Genomic DNA, 20,767 nt, shown 5'->3' with positions numbered 1-20,767 from the left:
ACTGAGCTACCCGGGTGCCCCAAAACGCATCTCTTAATAGATGCATGGGCCACAAACTTTTTGGATTAGTTCCCGTGTCCCTGGCTAAGTGTTAGAAGGAGACAGTTTATGTTGTTCCTGCCCAATCCACCGGCAGTCACCAGAAACAAATCTGTAGTCAGATCAAGTTTACTGGTTCTCTGCAAATGAGGGAGACCGCATCCCAGGGGGACATGGTGCGTGTCCCCATGCGAAGGAAAAGGTGCCGTGACTACAGGATTTGGAGGGAGGGTAGAGCTTAGGTGAAATTTAAATAAAGCTGTTTTGGGGAGACGGAACGGCAAGCAGGGCTGTGTGGAAGGGGGTCAGGTGCAGTCTGGCAGGCAGCGTGGGCACAGGGTCCTGTTTCCCTAGAGCCTGCAAAGTGAAGGTAGACGTGGAAGGCTGTGTCCGGATGCCCTTTATCTGAAGGTCTGCTCCGGGATTGGAAGTCAAGGCTGCTGGTCAGTGGCACGGTAACTTAGATCCTCTGAGCATACTTACCCTTTACCGCTGTGATTTCCAACAGCAGTTTTGGGCAGTTTATGATTTTAGAGAACAAAGTTCCTCCCTGAGTAACAACAACAACAAAAAGCAGCAGTCACGCAGAGAAGGGGGGTTGTCAGGATCCTTTGCAGCTCCTCCTGGGAAAAAATACCGTTTTCTCTTTGCACTTGGCTTTCTCTGCGTCTCTTGTTCTCTCTAGTCTGAGGGCTGGGAGGGCACACTTTTACTGAATCGCATTTAGTGATCTCGTCGACGGCCCTATCGGGCCAGATGCTCTATCCGGTTTTATCGAAGACAGGAGCGGAGTGGCCCCTACTTGCCTAAGGATGTGTCGTCACCCCGTCTCCGGAAACCGTTTGTTTTCTGAGATGCACACCAACATTTCAAACGCCCCTTTATCTGGCCCCTCGAAAGTTTGCACGTTCTGTGATAAGGCATCGTGGCAAGGCTCCAGGCGGGTGAGGGGCTCGGCTTGCTCTTGGAAAGTGTTCCTTCTAAACTGAACGGGGCAAGGGGCAGGTGAAAGGTCACTTTCTCAGCCGTTGAGGCTGCGGGGATTCCCTGTAAGTTCTCCGTGCCTGGCTGGCATTTTTGGAAGGTCCTCAAGGGGCTTCAACCGTGCAGGTGAGGAGCTTTCTGGCAGCCAGTGTTCAACATACTGTAGGTGGCCGGAAGGAGTGGAGGTGTCACTGGGTGGGGACATCCGTTAGCAGCACTCTGTCCAGAGACAAGACTGTTTGAGGTCTGAGGCGTCCACAATTTGTGTTGTGTCAATAATAAACGATATGGGGCGTGTGGGTGGCTCAGTCAACTAAGCATCCAACTCTTGGTTTCAGCTCACGTCGTAATCTCACAATTCGGGAGATCGAGCCCCGCGTTGGGTTCTGCGCTGGCAGCATGGAGCCTGCTCGGGATTTTCTCTCTCTCTCTCTCTCTCTCTGCCCCTCTCCTGTCTGTCTCTCTGTCCCTCTCTCTCTAAATAAATAAGTAAACATTTTAAACAGTTTTTAAAAAATACAGCATGAATGGTGAATTACATTGAACATGTGCTTTTTCCATTTTTAGTTGTGCTCAGTTGGCTTGCTTATTAACATACTAGAAAATCCTACTTTTACAGGATTCTCCTAATCCTGCATTCAGAGTTGGGCTTATTTTTTGTGTTTTTCCTCAAAGGAAGCCGAAATCATTAATTTTTCTTCTTTGTCCCTGCTGTTTGCTCTTTATGTTTGTTTCTTTCTCCTTTCTGACTGTATATACGTCAGTTAGTCGTGAAGTCCAGTGGATCGCTTGAGGGGCCTGTTCAGCTAAAATGTTCATGGTCTGTGTGGTCCATGAGGTTATTTTTCTTTAGTCTTTTTTTTTTTTTTTAATGTTTGTTTGTTTGAGACAGAGCGTGAGCAGGGGAGGGGCAGAGAGAGAGGGAGACACAGAATCCGAAGCGGGCTCCAGGTTCCGAGCTGTCAGCACAAGCCCGACGCAGGGCTCGAACTCACAAACCGTGAGGTCATGACCTGAGCCGAAGTTGGAAGCTTAACCAACTGAGCCCCCCAGGCGCCCTTCTCTTGTCTTTAGTGCACGAAAATGCTCTTTTAATGTAGTATATAGATTTTGTAAAACTCAAGTTTCAGTTATGAGGTTGGCAATACGGTCATAAAATGCACTTTACAATTATGTCTCCCCTACCCCGTAAAATAAAATTCGTGTTTATAGCACCTGAATTCTAGGCTGTTCCTTTCCTAACTAAATCCCCTTGATTTCTGTGGCCGACCTGTAATGAAATGTCTACATCTAGAATTGTCAGAAGCTAGTTTGCCAAGAGTGGCGACAAAGTTCACAATACCGTTATTTGTGAGATTTGGGATTTTACTTTGGATACAACCACGCAGTGTGTGAGCAGCTGAAGTCGTATGTTCATTTTGCTCCTAACTCTGCTGTATTTGTCCTGTTTCAGGTTTCACTTCCAGGGGCCTTGCGGTACCACTCTTCCTGAAGCCCTTGCTCCTCATGAAACTGAAAACGTGTCTTAATTGTCCCGGGGAAAGAAGAAATTGTGGCACATCTAAGTACCGGGCCACAAACAGAGGCGAAACAATCATGGGGATGGTGAGCTAAATGTTAGAAAATCTAGAAATAACCTCCAATTCCCTGGCTGGAATCCCACCGGATGATAAGTGATGGCAGTTTGGAAGGAGCAATCGCAAACGTGGTTAGAGGGAGAAGTCAATGAACAGTGGAGTTGATGCAGTGTTATTTTGTGTGAACTTAAACACAGGATATCTCTGATGTGTTTGGTTGGTTATTGGAAGGGGATATTTTTGTGATTAGATTTTCTTTTAAAGAAGCAGTTGTGCTGATTTTATTGTTGCTATCTGGGCAAAGATAGGAGTAGAGGGGTCAAACCTTGGTATTTCTAATTTTTGTCAAGTTTTGGTGGAAAATAAACTCCCTCTCTACGGTAGGTGATTTATTGTATAAAGATGCTACCCCAAGAGATGTCTTTGTTGGGGGATTTTCCTTTTCGGTGTTTTCCTCGTTTGTCTGTCTTACCTCACAGTGCGGGGGATAACCCCACAACAAAAAGTCATGCAAGGAAGGAAGAGAAAAGTAGCACAAGACAGAAAATCAGGGGGCGCTTGGGTGGCTTAGTCGGTTGAGCGTCTGACTTCGGCTCAGGTCGTGATCTCGCAATTCACGAGTTCGAACCCCGCGTCGGGCTCTGTGCTGACAGCTCAGAGCCTGGAGCCTGCTTCAGATTCTGTGTCTTCCTCCCTCTCTACCCCTTCCCTGCTCACGCTTTGTCTCTGTCTCTCAAAAACAAATAAGATAAAAAATGTTAAAAAATTTTTCTAAAAAGATAGAAAATCCGGATTAAAAAAAAAATAAACGATGCAAATATATGGACTCCAAGGGCAAACACAGCTGCCTAAAGTCGAGCGCTGGCCTTCTTAGCAGCCAAGGAGGAAAGGGGGACGTGATCGCTGTTTCTCAATAACATAAACACAGAAGCAAATGGTCTGTGTATGGTGGAAAAGTCCACCAAGCTTTCCCAGACACTGAATTCTGAAGCTTTTTTTTTTTTCCCTGTGGACTTTAAAAAAATTATGCCCATTCTACCTTGGAGTAAAGTAGTAAAAATACAGCTCCCGCTCAAGCCTCACCATCTAATGCCACACCCAGGGTCCCAGAATGCCTGCTGTCTGGCCTGACCGGGAAGAGTGGTCTTTAGGAAACAGTGGAGGGAAGTCAGCCCTACCTGGGTCCCTTAGATGAGGTGGGTTCCCTGGGTGATCACACACTTGGGCCACGTTGCCTCAGCCCCTTACAAAACCACATCTAATGTTACACTGTTGGCTCTCGTAGAAATAGACAAGACACGGTCACATAAAACTTTGTACTGCATTTGCAAGTCATAGCTTTTCATAAATCCCAGAGGTTCTTTGCTTGGGCAAGAGGGGTGTTCATAACCTACAAGGAGTCTGAAAGACCAGCCAAGCATCTTGAGGGCTCGATTCCCACTTTTCATCATTCACTTTTAATAGTTTTGTTGTTGGGCTTCTCAAAGTTAAATGCATACATTTTCCTAGGGTTAGCGATGTCAGAAGTCAGCATACTGTCTCAGTGAGTCTGATTATATATATTTTTTCAAGTTTTTTTTGCGAGAGAGAGAGAGTGCGCACATGTGCAAGTGGGGGAGGGACAGAGAGGGAGGGAGGGAGAATCCCAACCAGGCTCCATGCCACCAGCGCAGAACCTGATGCAGGGCTCGAAACCATGAACCATGAGCTTGTGACCTGAGCCAAAGTCAGACACTTAACTGACTGAGCCACTCAGGCATGCCCCGCGAGTCTGATTACATTTTTAACCTGTAATTTCTATCTGACCAAAGCCCACGTATTTCGGAACTGTTCTTTGCAACTCTTCTCATCCTGGGCCTTTGGCACCAGTGGCTTTTTTTATTTTTAGTTTTTAGTTTGATTCGTGTTTTTTCATTTTTGTTCACGTTTTGGTTTTGTTAGAGAAGATGGAAAAAAAGAGTTGAAAATACAAAATGTATGTGAGGTAGCATTATTTAATTCAATTTAATGTTTACTGAATGGCTCCCATATGATAGACACTGGAAATAAGATGATCGGCAAGATATGGACCTTACCCTCCAGGAGTTCACAGAATGGTTGGGACAACTGTTACGTAAACTATTTTACAGTGTGGCAACTACAGTGAAGTAATATGCCCAAGATTCAGGGAAGAATGCAATTAGAGATGGGTGGAGAGGGGATAGGGTAGATATTAAGGCACTTTAAGAGGAAGTCAGCCTTGGGGTGCCTGGGTGGCTCAGTCGGTTAAGCCTCCGACTTCGGCTCAGGTCATGATCTCCTGGTTCGTGGGTTCGAGCCCCGCGTGGGGCTCTGTGCTGACAGCTCAGAGCCTGGAGCCTGTTTTGGATTCTGTGTCTCCCTCTCTCTCTGACCCTCCCCCGTTGATGCTCTGTCTCTCTCTGCCTCAGAAATAAATAAACGTTAAAACAAAGATCTAAGAGGAAGTCAGCCTTGGTGGCAATGTTTGAAGTATAAATAGTTCCACGTGGAGGAGTATCAGAAAAGGAAACAGCGTGTACAAATGCATAGCAAGTGTGCAACAGCTTGGTTTGTTCAGAGTGACCAATCACTTAGTGCTGTGCAATGGGTGGGAGAAGATAAGCACAGAGATCAGGAAGGGCCCTGTGCGCCAAGAGACAAAATATACCCGGAGGCGGAGAATATAAACAACACTCGGGTTGCGTTCACTAAGTAACGGTGAAGTTATTCTTCTACCAGATTCAGGATTTGCGACCACCCGCCACTCTTCAAGGCTCCTGGGGTTAAAGCAGGGAACCCGACCAGGACCCTATTCTCACATTGCTTACATCCTAATAGGGGTGTCCGATGATCAGCTGTCAGAAGTGGTGTTGAGGAACAACGATGAACAGAGGCGTGGACAGTCCAGGGGGCAGGTGGTCAGGGGAGCCTGGTGGCTGAGGTTGCCAAGCACATGTTCGGTGCTGAGGATTGATTGAAACCTGCATCTGTCAACTTGTTCCTGTTGGCGACAGGAGGACTGGAAGGCATGGAGGTCCTATTGCTACAATTCTTCCCTTCGAAATGCCACTTCTTTGGGTTGCAGGGAGTGAAGGGAGCTGACTCTACAAATACTGATTAATTAGACTGTGAAAATTAATAAAGAGAAACCTCACTAAAATGGAGCTGGGAAGTTGGGCAAGGGCGGTCTCACGCTCTACCACTTGCCCTTACTTGCAAATCCAACAGTGGACCTGGCAGGTGTAGACAGCTTTATTAAAGCCCACAGGAGGGAGAGAGGCTTTTCTCTTCCCCCAGCAACAGCCCAGCCAATGACAGCGTGACAACTCGCCCAATGAGAAGCCACTATAGTTTGAACTCCCAGTTTACTCCAATGGCCTTTTAGTTTGTAACAGCCCCACCCAAAGGTTCCCTTTCCTTTATAAAGAGCGATCCACGCTTTTGGGGGTACTTGCTGTGGTTTTGCCTACCGCCTGTTTGCTGGGGGTTGCGACTCTCTACGATTCCTGAATAAACCCATTTTTCGCTGGTAAAACAACCGGCAGTGTTATTTTTTCAGATTAACAGGACCAAGCGGATCCCCGTGGTAGGTTAGGGCCGCCGGGGCTTGCGGTCACAGGTTTCTGGGCACTGGCTGGCATAGCTGGCCACTGGACCGGAGGTGGGGGGAGGGGGGAGCCAGCCAATCCTTCTGCCAGCCTCCCAGCGGAGGACGTCTCACGATGGCTCTTCCCCTCCTGGAAACGAGCCCCATCCCTGCCCGCTCTCGCAGCCGGAGCGCGAGCCACTGCCGCGGGGCGGAGAGGAATCCAGGTGGGATCCCAGGCGAGGAAAACATCCTACATACAGAGAGGAAAGAAACACGGCCGGCTCTCTTTAGGCCACGCCCTTCCTCCTTCTGCGCCCGCGCCTCTGCTGGCGCGCGGCCGTCTTCGCATCTGCACCTGCAGGGGGCGGCCTAACTCGCGTCGCTCTTTCTTTGCGTCACGCGGCGCTTGCGCGTTGCTTCCGGGTCAGAGGCCGGACGGCCGGGCGCTGTGTGGGCCATGGTGCAGCTGCGGCCGCGCGCGTCCCGCGTCCCGCCGTCGGCGATGGTGGACGAGGGCCAGCCAGCCTCCGAGGAGGAGGAGGAGGCGGAGCACGGCCTGTTGCTCGGGCAGCCCAGCAGCGGCGCGGCCGCGGAGCCGCTGGAGGAAGACGACGAGGAAGGGGACGACGAGGACGACGACGAGGCCCCGGAGGAGCTGACTTTCGCCAGCGCCCAGGCGGAAGCACGAGAGGAGGAGCGGCGGGTTCGGGAGTCGGTGCGCAGGTCCGGAGCCCGCAGCCGGCCGGGAGAAGCCGCCCCCCACCCCCCCAACCCCGGCCCGCGCGTGTCGCCCCGCACTGACTTGTCACTCTTTCTCTCAGGGACAAAACGCTCCTGAAGGAGAAGAGGAAGCGACGCGAGGAGCTGTTCATCGAACAAAAGGTTAGAGGCTGGGGGAGGCGTCTCCGTTTCAAAGGCACCCCGGCCGGGGCAGAATTCCCGGGTTTGGCAGGGAGAGTCGCTAATATTTCTGGGGACAGCGGCGAAAGCCAAGGCGCTCGTGCTCTTTGCTGTCCACCGATTGAAAACGGGAGTGGGAAGAGGCGGGAGTTTGAGATCATGGGGTTCTCCCCCTTGTACCGGCTCACCGTGACGAGCCTGGTCGTTTAGTCTCGCGGAGGTCGTTTCTTTACCCGAAATTGGGTTGCTGAGGTACTTTGCAAAGTGAAGGCTGTACCTGGAGTATCTTTGCTTTGCTGTCTGACGTTTGGCAGATTGGCCACAGACAGCCCGCTCAGAGGGACGTGACTTGACTGCGCTCATCGCAGAACAGTGACCTCTGGGGTGGAATACAGGGGCCAGCCTTCCCAGGCTTGGCTCAGTCTTCCCAAGAATGCGTTACAGGTTCTGAGCTTCCTGGGCCCACTCCTTCCACAGCGTAGAGATCGCAGGGGCAGGGAGGGTTCAGCCTAATTCATTTCTTGCTCTAGGTGTAAAGCTGTGTCCTTAGAGCCAGAAACTTGAGAAGCAGCCCAGGGTGTGTCATGTATCTCACCTCTGATTAATTTTTAAATGTTTTAATCTAAGAAAAGGAAACTCCTTCCGGATAACATTCTAGAGAAGTTAACTACAGCCGGACAGACTAAGTAAGTAATAGATCTTGTTATATACGCCTTGCTTAGACACCTGTCTTTGGATGCTATACGGGTATACACGTTTTGTTTGAATCCACATAATAATAAAGAGAATAAGACAGAAAGCTACACAGTAGGTGGTTGGATTTGGTGGGAAAGGTGGAGGGAATTAACTCCACTTTTCAGTCTTCTGCCACTTTTTAAAAAAAAAATTTGATGTTTATTTTTGAGAGAGCAAGCGGGGGAGGGGCAGAGAGAGAGAGGGAGACGCAGAATCCGAAGCAGGCTCCGAGCGGTCAGCACAGAGCCCGACACGGGGCTCGAACCCACGGGCCGCGAGATCGTGACCTGAGCCGAAGTCGGATGAACCACCCAGGTGCCCCACCACTTTGTGTTCATTCCCACAGCAAACTCTAGCCTCCGAGTTACTGATTCCAGTGTGTTCAGTCAGGGGACGGTTGTGCTCCTGTCATTGTACTAAGGGCAGGGGAGACGGTGGTGAGTAAAATGATGTCTTGAACTGTATCGGCTAGTGGAGTAGCAGGCACATCCGCAGGCTCTGAGGCTCCTCTTGTCCCTCGACAGCTTGCCTTGGCTGCTCCCCGGCTTCTGTTTCATTCCTCTCATTTAGCAGCTGTGCCCTGTGCCGAATGTGTAAAGGCCAGTGCAGTAGTTCTCGTCGTCCTCTAGCCCTCGAAATCAAACCTTAATAAATTTAGACTGCCAGATATTTGGCAATTTTTTCATATTCTCCTGGCCTCTCCTGACTGCTTTATTAAGTTCAGAAGTTTAGTCCTGTAGTTTTTTCTTTTTTTAATATTTAAGAGAGCGTGCAGACAGGGGAGGGGAGGGGGAGGGAAAGGGAGAGAGAGAATCCCAGGAGCCCGAGCTGGGACTCAATCCCACGACCCTGGGATCATGACCTGAGCCGCTCGCTTAGTGGACAGCCACCCAGACACCCCTAGTCCTGTATTTCTTGCCTAGGCCAGCGGTTCTCAAAATTTTCAGTAAAAGGCTTTTCCAAAGAGCTATTCAAGTTCTGTAAACACTACCAGGAAACATACTAACAATTGTTACCTGGGGCACATTCCCCTTTCCTCCTTAAAAACCAAGCTCAGATCCTTAGTGTAGCTTTTCTCCTGTGCTGGTGTTTCCACATGGGAGTCTCCTGTTGTGTTTTGTCAGTTCACATTGGTCTCTCGTTAGACCACTGCTCTTCCAGGCTAGTCCTGGTCTCCATCCTTGTCTTTGTGTCTGAACTGCTGAATTAACCCTTTGTGATTCCTCCGAGTAAAACGAGGCGGTCTTACCACTTTTTCACTTTGTATTTTGAATACTGTGTTACAGAACTCGTTTTTCCTGAAGTCTTTCACTTCACTGTTAACCACAGCAATCTGCTTCTGCTGAAGTTTGCTCATAGGCTTTGAGATCTTCACTTCTGAGAAGATACTCCCTCCCTAGCGTATTACTAGTTTGGGAATTGGTAGCAGTGCCCTGGGGAGGGCTTTTGCTTCCAAAACTGATTAATGATCCTGAGTAAAAACCCCTGAGTAAAAACCGAGGGCGGTGGTAATGCAAAGGGGAGATCTTTGTAAAAGCAGATGAAATTGTGTTAACCAGTGGGGTCATCTTTGCTATCTGCCTTACCAATCAGTGTTTTTATTGTTCTTCCTTAGCATCAAGAAATCATCAGGAAAGTTGAAAGAAGGTATGAACTATTCTCATTTAAATAACTTCTCTTGTAAGTGTCGGGTACATTTGCAGATATTTGCAGCCAAATGTTTGGCCCGGAGAGAGTGTGGGAATAGGCCCGGCCAAGCGTAGCTTGGCCCGTTGTCTCTATTTCTTACAAATAAAGATTGCACCCAGATTGGTACTAGTGGATGTTTAAAGTACAGTCCAGTAAATGTTCCTGCTTTGTTTTACATACATAAACTCAATTTTTTAGCGAATTTGCAGAAGGAAAATGAAGACTGTGACAAAGGAAGTGATTCCAAGAAAGCTAAAGTACAAAAAGTACAGTCTGTCGGGTAAGGAGGGTCTTTCTTCTTTTCAGAGAATGGGAAGCTGACCTGAGAGAGAGTATTGGCCTGGGGGGGGGGGGGGGGGGAAATAGTTTCATTATAGTAGTTTCAGATTACCTTCTCTATGGGAAAACCAGTTCTGATATTTGCATAAAAATAAGACCTCTGCCTCCTAAAATGGAAACGTTAGTCTATTTGTGTGTAGTAAAATAGCCCAGGGATGTCATTTTATTCACGATCTGCACTTACAGAAAATTAGGATTTGGGGTTTTTTTTAATTTTTTCTTTTTTTTTAATGTTTATTTTTGAGAGAGACAGAGACAGAATGTGAGTGGGTTAGGGGAAGAGAGAGAGGGAGACACAGAATCCGAAGCGGGCTCCGGGTTCCGAGCTGTCAGCACAAGCCCGACGCGGGGCTCGAACTCACGAGCGGTGAGATCATGACCCGAGCCAAAGCCAGACACTTAACCGACTGAGCCACCCAGGCGCCCCTTTTCACTTTAAGCAGCTAACAAAACACTTTTTATTTTCAAACTCAGCATGTTCTCAGATTTGCTCATTTTGACCTTTTGTGTTTGTCACCAGCCAGGATAAAAGCTACTTGGCTCTAAGGCTAAAAGGTCAAGATCTGCGAGATTCAAGACAGCAGGCAGCAGAAGCCTTTGTACAGAATTCTTTATATGGTCCAGGAACCAACAGAACTACTGGTAATTTCTTTACAGACCGTCTGTCTCACTTTTTACTGCAAATTAAACAAAGAAGTGATAGATAATTCTCTTTTCTAGTAAATAAGTTCCTGTCTCTTGAACATAAGAGGTTACCAGTGAAAAAGGCTGCAGCCCAGTTTCTGAATAATGCTTGGGGTAAGATCCAGCTCCGCTCCCTCAGCTTTTTATATATTGCACACTTTCTTTTAAGGAGGTAGTAAATACTTAATCGTGAGATATCCATTTTTTCCTTACAGTGGCTTCTGTATTAGTTGCTTCTAAAACATAGCTCAGCGTGGTATATCTACTGTACAATTTGATTAGTGTTTACATTCATAGAATCTTGAAAACTTTGGAATTGTTTCTTGCGAATTTCGTATCCAATATTCTTACTGTATAAAATTTTCTATTCTAGGAACTCAGAAAAAACAAAATGCCAAGAGGTTTAAAAGACGGTGGATGGTCAGAAAGATGAAAACTTCTAAGAAGTAAATCAAATGAAGTAAATGAAGGATGAGAACTTGTATGTATAGGACTCAGTTATTTGGGTTAGAAAATGCTCTTAAAAAGATCTAATAAATGATTTATAAAGAGTTTTGAAGGGTTACTGCAAAACTCGTAGGTCTGTTGGGGGAAGTACCCCATCACCTCTCATCCTTCAGGACAGTCCTGCCTCGTAGTTTCTGAGAACGACGTTGGAAGACAAACCGGTTCAAAAGAATGGTTTCCCTTTTTTATGAGCGTTTGCGCATTTAATTGAAAGCTCGTCTTCCACCTGCGGTGTTGGGTGCACAGCAGGGCGAGAGAAGTGGGCCCTGGGGTGTTTTCAGCTGCAGCTCTCAGCTGCCTTGGTCTCGCAGAGGTTTTGGTGCTCTGAGGGGCATTTGTTTCCCAGGCTATGGAACAGGAAGGAAGTAGCTGAAAGCTCAGTATCTCAGTGCAGTAAGTATTTCTTCTCGAGGAAGATGGAAGCCTCCGTGCAGAGTTCATTAGCCGGAGGATTTGGTGATCTTGGTTAAGTGTTACTTCTAACCAGGTTGGGCGGGTGTGCTTTGGTGGCAGGCCACGTGCCATCGTTCCTACTGTAGTTACAGAAACAGGAGATGAATTGCCTGTTTTCTTGCGGCAGCACCCACAGCATCAGGCCTGACCCTACTCTAGGGAGGCCAGTAAGCCGAAGGCAGTCTTGCGTCGCAGAACTCGGATTTAGAGGATTGCTCTAATTCTGTATTAGAAGTGTGCAGGCACCTAATATATAAATTCAATTGACACTCTAGTATCTGTAATAGTAAATTTTTAATGGCTGGTTAATTATATCACTACATTTTTATTGCAATATAGTACTCATTTAAGCACTTAAAAATGGAAGGTGTACAAAGATTAAATTAAGACACGGTAAATTGACTAAATATTTGGTTTTTATATAAATAAAGGTCATAACCACACTGTTGACATGTAATACTGTTATAATACAACAGTTAAACTTGTGAGTCTACAACAGAAGTCGTCTGTAGTTAAACAGGAAACAAAGTTGAAAAAGACCATGTTAAAACAAAACTACTGGGACTAACAGGTCGGGATTGTAAGTAGCAACAAACATATTCACTCAGCTCCTGAGTATTTCAAGTTTTACAGTACACATTAAAAATGATTTCTTCCATCAACACTATAAATTCAAACTGTCGGATATTTATGCGTTTTGCAAGTTACACTGATTGAATGCTTATATGGGAGCGGGGGTCGGAGCATCTCCCAAATTGAAGTTTACATCACCCACATGCTAACACAAACACAACTGGTTCCGTTTCCTTCCCCCCTCTCCCCCAAACAAAGGCGGCAGGATTTTTTGGTTTCTTTTAGGTAATTGTTTTAAAGGATTTGTGATGATCAATTTGAACGTCTGAAATTCAGTAATATTGAACTCTTAGACAACTAAGAGGTTAAAGATGGAAAATAATTTCTCCTAACACCAAGTTAGAAAATCATTTGCATCATGCTGTAAACTAGGAAGCAATGTAAAGCGACAAAAACCTGTCCCCAGTACATAATTAAAAAATCTAAATTTCAAATCAGCAGAGCTGGTCTACTTCCAGGTTGACTATATGCCACAATGTACACGTGAGCTCCTTAAATGCATAGCTAGTGTAGGTAGTCTTCCACTGTGGCAAACGCACAGGATCCGATTCCTGACCGAGCCATCAGTCCTAGACATTGTGTGGCCTGGCCCATTGCTAGGGCGAGTGGAGGTTGCTTTGGCAGATTGTGGGTTTCTGAGGAAAAATGATTAAAAATGGAAACAGCAATTAGCAAGACATTTCCCAAGAACTTCTCAACGGGGAAAATACTGCATTACTTGAAAACGTACCCCTGCCTATACTGTTCTTAATTCCCTCACTAGCAATGGTCATTTCTAAGCCAGTCATTAATGTCTTGGCCCTGCTACTCGGACTAGGTGCTATGGCTACTGAGTATTCGACTCTGAAGGAAAATTCTTGCAGAATTCGACACTTAAAAACTTCCACATTAACTATGATGGGAAAGAGGTCCGGTCTTACCTGATACTTACAGTGGGGAGTAAGGACTATTTAGTATTTCTCTTTGACTTAAGTCACTTGACCTAACAGGAAAAGGCCTCAGGCTTAAAGTAAAAGTTTCACCGATAAACTCCTCCCCTTCTGGGGATAGAACCCACCAGAGGCTAATTGTCTCCAAGGCATATTGGTGAATGTTGCCTGGGCTTCTAGGGAGCAAATGGTGACGGTGGCCGTGAGGCAAGACAAAAGCAAAACCACCCTACAACGTTGGAGGGAGTTGACTTACAGTTGGTAGATATTTTTTAAATTGCCGATAAATTTGTTCTCCGTGTCCTACATACCAGAAGTCTGCAAGTTCTGTGCCAGAAATGAAAAAATGAACTACTGGTGAAACTGGCCAAGTTCCTAATGATCTCTCCCTGGGTGGAGATGTCCAAGTTTTAAGTTGATTAGATTCCCAATTAATAAAATCACTCCTCAGTCCTTTGTAGGCATAGCGGACAACAAAGGGCAAAGACCATGATACTGGCAGGTAAGGCCACACTCCATACTATCCTATTTTTATTATTTTAGAGGGAGAGCGCATGCACGTGAGTGGGGGAGGGGACAGAGGCAGAGAGAGAGGATCTGAAGCAGGTGCCACGCTCAGCCCAGAGCCCGACACAGGGCACGACCCCACGACCCTGGGATCATGACCTGAGCTGAAATCAAGGAGTTGGACGCTCAAACGACTGAGCCACCAGGTGCCCCAATTTAATTCTACTTTTGATTCCAAGGTTGCAGTGGGGTGGGAGAACGTTCCGTAAAGAATGGCACCAAAAAATAAAGGAAGCAAATTCAGGATTTAAAGGTACAAAAGAACACAAAATAGGATCAAGAATTTAAGAATGGAAATCTGTAAGAAAAGGTACACAGATCAGTGAGAAAGTATGGTTTGAAAAATGGTCTGCGGGTTAGGATTAATAAAGTCCTGGCTATTCTTTGGCGAGACACTGTTTAGCTAAACTTTGATGGTGCTACAGTTTTTGCCAGCTCTAAGCAGGACGGACTTTACAGTTCTGTCTTGAGTCCAGAACAATTTCAGTTTTACACAAAATCAACATGAAAAGGAATAAAAAATGGAAAAGGAAGCTTTTTTTTCCCAAAATGTCTGATGGTTCACAGGGAAGTAACCTTGCTGGAAGATAAGCATCAGGAGGCATGTGGTTATAAGCACCTTTAAATTCTTTTTGGATCTGGAACTGACAAGAACTAACATACAATTAATATGTAACAACTTTAAGCACTAATTACAGATGGTACTACATAAAATAGCATGGTATTTATAAATATTCACATATTCATCTACAGCAATTTATATTAATAAGCCTGTCATTAATTTTGCAGGAATCCTATGAATATAAACTTAAGCACTAGGTGCAGCTGAACCTGTCTACCAGGTAGCACAGTGAGAGTACACAGATCTTTAATGGCCCTACAAAATTTCATATTTAATCACTGAATTACCTTAAAGAACTCGACACAAACTATTCTAAGAAAACTGGTTACTTCAAATATTCTTCACAAATCTGATCCTTAAATATGAAGGCTGTGATTTCAAAAAGACCATTGCAGTAAACCGTAATTTGCCCTACAATCTCAGCATTACTACTGAGTTCCGTTTTTACCAATAGAGCTAAGTGGATTTCATATAACCAAAGAGAATACAACACGTTAACCAGAGAAAATTCACGTGATTTATTATATACAGATTCTAAATTTATAGAAACCCCACCAAAGACGCTTTTTTTTTCCTTACCGTTATTGCAAACCCCCCCACTGTTCTACTTTAACACAAAGAATTCACAGTTCACCCCTGAGAAACACCAGTTTGAACTACACAGACCCGCTTCCAGCTGCGGTTTTTGATACGGTACAGGGATGTAGCCGGCTCTTCCCTTCCGGTTTTCTTCACCTCCAGCTTTATTGTAAGAATCCAGAACACAACACGCGTCACATACCAGATCTGTGTCTATCAAGGGCTCCCGTTCTTGGCAGGGCTTCCCGCCAGCAGCGGTTAAGTTTTAGGGGAGTCAAAAGTTACACGCGGATTTTTGTGCTGGGGGGTTGGTGTCCCAACCCCCACTCGGTTCCAGCGTCAACTGTAATGAACTTTGTAAGAGCAGATAAGGCTCATGTAGGAACACCTGCTCCCTTCACATTCTAGCCATACGGTCCCTGGCCCGCTGCAGGTCTCCCTGCTCTTCGTGGCAATGCTCTCGCGCACCTGAAATGGTCTGAAACGTGTTGCTATAAAGCTCCCAAACGTAACAGGGCCGAGCAGGAGTGGGAGCCTCATTTTACCTGGGGATTTAGCCTGTAAAGTCTGGTCAAAAGCCACTCTTCTTTAAGTTACCTTTGAAAAGAATCTCCGAGAGAAGATCATAGTTTCACGTAAACCGCCCTGTACGGTTTATACATAAATGCACAGAATGTTACAGCATTCACAGAAAAAGTATTTGTTCGGGACAGGAGTCCTGTAAGCATACTCTGTAGTGAGTTGCTTACAGGGACAGCAACCGACCAGGGGACGGGCAAACCGGTCTCCCTCCGTGCTCGCCTCTAGCGAAGTCTCACTACCGAAACTGCTGCTCTCTTCCCCCGCCCCTCGCTTTTTATCCGGTAAGGGCATAATACGGCTGAATATGCTGAACTTTCCTGCAAATACGGTGCTACTCCAAGGGCTGGTGCTGGCAGGGCAGTCACACGTCACCCGGAAGTCCCTCGTGTCCGTATCTTAAGCACAGCGGAAGCTGCGGTATGTGTGGCTCAGCCCAAAAACGCTTACACAACATGCACACAAAGACTTCCATTTTCCAGACTTCCCGGGGTATGATCCCAATATACCGTTGTGGTTTTTTTTTTATTATTCTATTTGAATCCATTTAATTTTGGAATTGAGATGGTGGAGGGGAAGGCTTCTGTATTTTGAAGTAAGTTTACCTTTTTTAAAATGTAGAAATGGTTTCTACGTGAAGAGTTTACCAAAATACGAATCCCGTCTCAAATATGCAGACACTCTGGCTGCAGTGACGCTTCACTCACCTAGTATTGCACTGTTAAGGGCTGAGCACACAGGTTCTCTCTGAATTGGGTCAAGCTGATTTCCAACCGGGCTGTTCCAAGGATCCGAGTAAGCGAGTAAACTGAATGCATCCTGTTGAAAACACAGCAGTTTGGTTTTTAATTCAAACGCTTCAGCTACCGTCCTCCCCACGGCTACAAAGTTGAGAGACGAGTAAAATACACAGCTTTCCGGCACAAGGCTACGGTAACACTCAAACCCATTTACCCCAATGATGATATATATTTTTAACAAGATTATACAACAAAGCCTAATGGGTCTTCCTTCTTTACTGTAAACAGCCAATCTGAATCTGAATCTTCCCCCATCCCTACAACACATACACAACGGCAAAATTAAATTCTGGTGGAACGGGCTAATTAAAGAGGAAGACAAAAACATTCAGATGCTCTATAATTTATCGCCACTGGTATGAATCTGACATTAAAAGGACAGAGCCTATTTATTTTCTTAAACAGATGTGGGGCCGAGATCCATCTCCCTGGATGTCATTTTCTCAACCTCAGGACCAACAAGGTAAACTGGCTGCCCTTCAGGAACATTCAGTGGTTCCAACCATCCTCGAGCCACCCTTCCTAAAGGGACGGACACGCGGTCTTCTCAGTCAGTGACTCTCAGTCAGTAAGCACTAACCGCTCCGGGACACTGGCAGCGTCCGTTCGTTCTAACCTCTCGGTACAGGAGGTCGTCCTCTTTTGCCCAAAGTCCATGCCCTAATCCGGGGCGGTGTTCCCGAGAGAGGCGAATGACAGGACGCCTTCCCGATTCAGAAGGCCTACGTAGGACAGTGCTTAGGAAAGCGTCAATGAATTCGGTCAGTGCCACTTTCAAAATGAGGATTACGGACACGTGGGAGACTGGACTTTCTGAAGGAAAGGATCCCAGGTCCAGCTGCCCGGACGTTCCTCCGCTCAACTCACCGCTGCTCAGAGCGGCCTCGGAGGCCGGGCTTGCCGGTCAGCTGTGCTCTGGCCCTTTCTCACCCCACGCGGCCTGCACACCGGGGAGCCTGGAGGAGGGCTGTCCACACAGCCGGAGCCGCGTGGCCTGAGGCTACCGGGCGGGGAATACACGCGCCTCTCAAAGAAAACGCGTGCGGCTGGTCCACGGTCTTCCTTCCGCTGCTGAATATTTCATGGGTGGTAGACGGCTCGCCCCAGTTTTTATAATGAAAGGTCTCTGAAAGGAAAATTTCTTTCTTCCACTATTTTGAGTCCCCTGCAGCTACTCACAGACGCTGGGAACAGGGAAGCAGCTTCACACACCCGCCCATCACAGGACCTGCTTCTTCCAGTGCATCGCACCGAGCCACCCCGTTCTATTTCCTGGCTCCCCCTCCCCCGCCATCCGAATTTACTGATGGAAAGAGCATTAACGTCCTGTATCCTGGGAAGCTAACTCTAGTCACTGATCTTCGCTCAAGACTTAATTTACCCCACAGCCACCTAGTGAGGTACCATCCCCATGCTACAGAAAGCTACCCGAAGTATACCGAAGAAGTGTTCAAGGAACAACTGGTACCTAAAAACCTCTAAGCACAAAACCGTCCTCTTGGGTCTATACATCCGGACACCCAACCAAAAACGAGAAAGGTTGCGGTCCCAGATCTCAAGGCAGACCGTTCTTCTGTTAACACCTTCTTCTAGTATTTCACCAAAACCTCATGGAAAAAAAGGTAATGATGGTAATAATTTATCGTGCACTAATACTGGGTGAAGCAATGTTTCGAGCCCTAACGTGGAGAATCTCATTTTATCCTCACAATAACCTTAGGAGACGGATACTGTTATGCCCATCTTACGGAGAAGCAAACTGAGGCAGTGAGAGCTTAAGGGCACACAGTTAGTACAGAACCTCTTTTAATAAGATGCAGCTTCTTTTAACTGCCAATCTAAATATCAAGATGAAGAAAGTCTAAAATTTAGCTCTAATATTTTCAAAACAATTATTATTGCACACAGCTGCCAGACCCTGAGGACACAGAGAGCAATCACCAGGACCTAGTCATTGTGCCAAGAACCCACGTGGTCTTACGGCGAAGTCAGACATGTAAATAAACAATGGACAGGGCACTGCTTATGAACATGCAGTATTTTGTGTCACATGTCACAGTCCCAGAGAGACCCAAACTACGTGCAAACGGGCTGAGAGAAAGAAAGGCACGGACGGAGCCAGAAGTAAGGGGGGTTAGATCCTAAAATGTCCCCAAAGGCTTACATTTTTTTTTTCCAATACAACAATGGAGTTTTAAATGGAGGACTGATGTGGGTAAGACTTGACTTCAGCAGGATCCCATCGCAGCACAATGGTACAGGCTTGGAAGTCAGGTGAAGCTATAAGCAAGAAAACTAAGAAAACCTTAAAAGAAGAAGAACAAGAAAAAAAAAAAGGCTTATGCCACCAGGTTCCCTGAATATCTACAATTTTCCTTTCCAAAGGGAGTGAAATTAGGGCAGCAACATTAATGTTTTAAATCCTGCAGTAAAACCTAACTGATGGTGGTGACCAAAGAAATGCAAACAAGCGATTTTAAGGTCTGAGCTTGAAGTCACTAAAACAGACTAACACAGGAGTACTTCTGGCACTTTCCTTTACTACTGCTGTAAGCTGGGGGAAGGTTTCTGGAAAACAGTATAGCAATATATAGGAAAAGCCACAGTAATCCCAAGCTTTGACTCAATCATTCTCTTTCCAGGACTCTATCCCGTGTTGTAATTTTAAGGAACAAAGACGCATGTATAAAGGCATTCACTAAAGCATCTGAATAAAAGCAAAAAATTGAATAAAGCAACGCTTAAATGAACTGACACAGCAACTCAAGAGAGTAGCATGTAGCCATTTAAAAAGAACGGATGCACAGAAACTGGGAGTACATTTTTAGGACAATGACAACACCACAAAATGGTATACTTACTATGTAAAATATACACACGGGGTATTTAAGGCACAAAACTCAAACTCTGAGGCGTGGGATCGTGGGTTACTTTTCACTTAAAAACAAACAGATCTCAGCGGGAATAACTTCTGAGGCAAACGTGACGTCATTTAGGTAGGATTCTCAAACTGTACTTGTAGTTGGCTTAAAGTCTGCAGCAGTTTCTAAACAGGGCTGGTCTTAAGTCGTTCTGTTTTGGCTTCAATTGCCAGCCGGGGCTGCTGCTTCGTGTGCGACTCCACGGTCCCTCCGGTCCCTCCGGCCAGAGCCTCAGGACGCAGCTCCTGAACAAACTCAGGTAGCTGTCTGACAAGCCACTGGCAGGCGTAGGGAGGTGAGGAACAGAGAACAGGAGAAGAGGAAAGGAAGACAGAGAACCGGGAAAGGTCAAGGGAAACGGGCGCTGCAGGACGCCCTGCCCCTCCCACCCATTTTTACCGCACACGGGCCACCCCAGGCTCTGCACGAGGCCTGCTCCCCAGGACCCTGGGAAGCAGAAGACAGTAAAGCATTTAGGGAACTCTTAGCTTCACATTTAAAGGAATCTTTCTCTCTACAGATGCCTGTGTGATTCAGATGCTTACGCGGATCCACACAAAATTAAAGATAAAAATTACCCACTACAATCACACGTGCCCTGAAATGAAAAATGAAAGGGGATGATTTCTAAATCTTCTCAACGATGACAAAAAAAAAAACCACCTCTTCATGTTGTCCTCAAATCCTCCAGCTGTTCTTCGGGGACTTGTAACTTGGATCAGTCAGTCATCTTGTCCCCACGTGGATCAAGATAAGTTTGGGGAATGGGAAGGAAGGAGTTCAGAATATTAAGAAAGTCTCTTAAAGTAGTAGTTGGCATGTGCTTAGAAGTCAGAAGTGCAAAATCAAAGCCATCCACACTCTTTAGATGAGGAAGATGAATTACATCTTCACATAATTCAATATATAATCAAGGACTATCTTTGAGAAGAGGCCACATCAATGCCATTTTCTCAGCTTATGCACATCAGCATCAAAGACAGTAAGCTGATTAAGTGAAATCTTACATTCTGAAAGGCACTACATAAATCACATTCCTTCATCATGCACAATTAGCATACAGTTTTAACAAGAAAACAGTCAAGATGACCTAGCGTCAAAAAGCACATGAATTCTTAGAAACATTCCGTATCCCCAAATATCCCCTAAAACAGCAGTTCTCAAAGTACAGTCCAGAAACACGGGGTTCAATCTAAGATCCTTGCAGGAGGTCCCGGAACGTCAACACTGTTTTCGTAATAAAACTGAGAAAACTCTCTCTCGCCTCACCCTCACTCTCATTCTCTCCCGGCCACACAGCGGGGTTTCCAGGGGCCACGGGGCCGGTGACAGTGACAGCACAGCACATCGAGTGCACAGGTAGGGACGAGAATCCAACTTCCCCTCCATTAAGCCTGGCAAATGTAAAGCGATGCCATTCTTCCAAAGTTTCTGGAAGTTATTTTTCGTAAAAATATTCAATGGATCCAGGATTATTGGTCAGGAGATTAATCATTTGTTTTAATTTCTAGTATGGTAAGTATCAATAAACAGAACCCATATAAACAAAACTCTTGATAAACATTCATGAATAGCGAGGTGCCATGCGCACTGGATATATTTGAAGGGGGCGGAGTTAAGTAAAGACCTAGTCTGACCTCA

The 20,767-nt window shown here is 46.1% G+C and overlaps 3 protein-coding genes across 10 annotated transcripts in view; 2 read left to right on the top strand and 1 right to left on the bottom strand.

Annotated features, from left to right (window-relative positions):
* The window catches only part of SIRT5 (sirtuin 5), a 40,739-nt gene extending 37,756 nt beyond the window's left edge, over positions 1-2,983 (top strand). For all 8 annotated transcript variants that reach the window (XM_086706243.1, XM_086706242.1, XM_086706247.1 and 5 more), the window contains one exon: positions 2,477-2,983. In XM_086706243.1, coding sequence (XP_086562369.1) covers positions 2,477-2,552 — 76 coding nt within the window. In that variant the 3' untranslated portion in view covers positions 2,553-2,983. The remainder of the gene's footprint in view (positions 1-2,476) is intronic.
* Positions 2,984-6,625: 3,642 nt separating this feature from the next.
* On the top strand, positions 6,626-11,087 carry NOL7 (nucleolar protein 7). Its single transcript, XM_025917230.2, has 8 exons — positions 6,626-6,912; positions 7,011-7,071; positions 7,717-7,775; positions 9,440-9,471; positions 9,712-9,793; positions 10,373-10,494; positions 10,573-10,650; positions 10,910-11,087. The coding sequence occupies exons 1-8, from the start codon at positions 6,647-6,649 to the stop codon at positions 10,984-10,986; spliced, it is 777 nt and encodes a 258-aa protein (XP_025773015.1). The 5' UTR covers positions 6,626-6,646; the 3' UTR covers positions 10,987-11,087.
* Positions 11,088-11,771: 684 nt separating this feature from the next.
* The window catches only part of RANBP9 (RAN binding protein 9), a 91,576-nt gene continuing 82,580 nt past the window's right edge, over positions 11,772-20,767 (bottom strand). Inside the window, exons 13-14 of the mRNA XM_086706239.1 lie at positions 16,113-16,224; positions 11,772-12,764 (exon numbers count right to left, since the gene is read on the bottom strand). Of these exons, the coding sequence (XP_086562365.1) occupies positions 12,634-12,764; positions 16,113-16,224 (243 nt within the window). The 3' untranslated portion in view covers positions 11,772-12,633. The remainder of the gene's footprint in view (positions 12,765-16,112; positions 16,225-20,767) is intronic.

The sequence above is a fragment of the Puma concolor genome, chromosome B2 (genome assembly GCF_028749965.1).
Source record: "Puma concolor isolate L17-30 chromosome B2, mPumCon1.1.hap2, whole genome shotgun sequence".
NCBI classification, from domain to species: Eukaryota; Metazoa; Chordata; class Mammalia; order Carnivora; family Felidae; genus Puma; species Puma concolor.
Note: the sequence above shows the minus strand (reverse complement) of the source record. Positions and strands in the feature narration are given on the sequence as shown.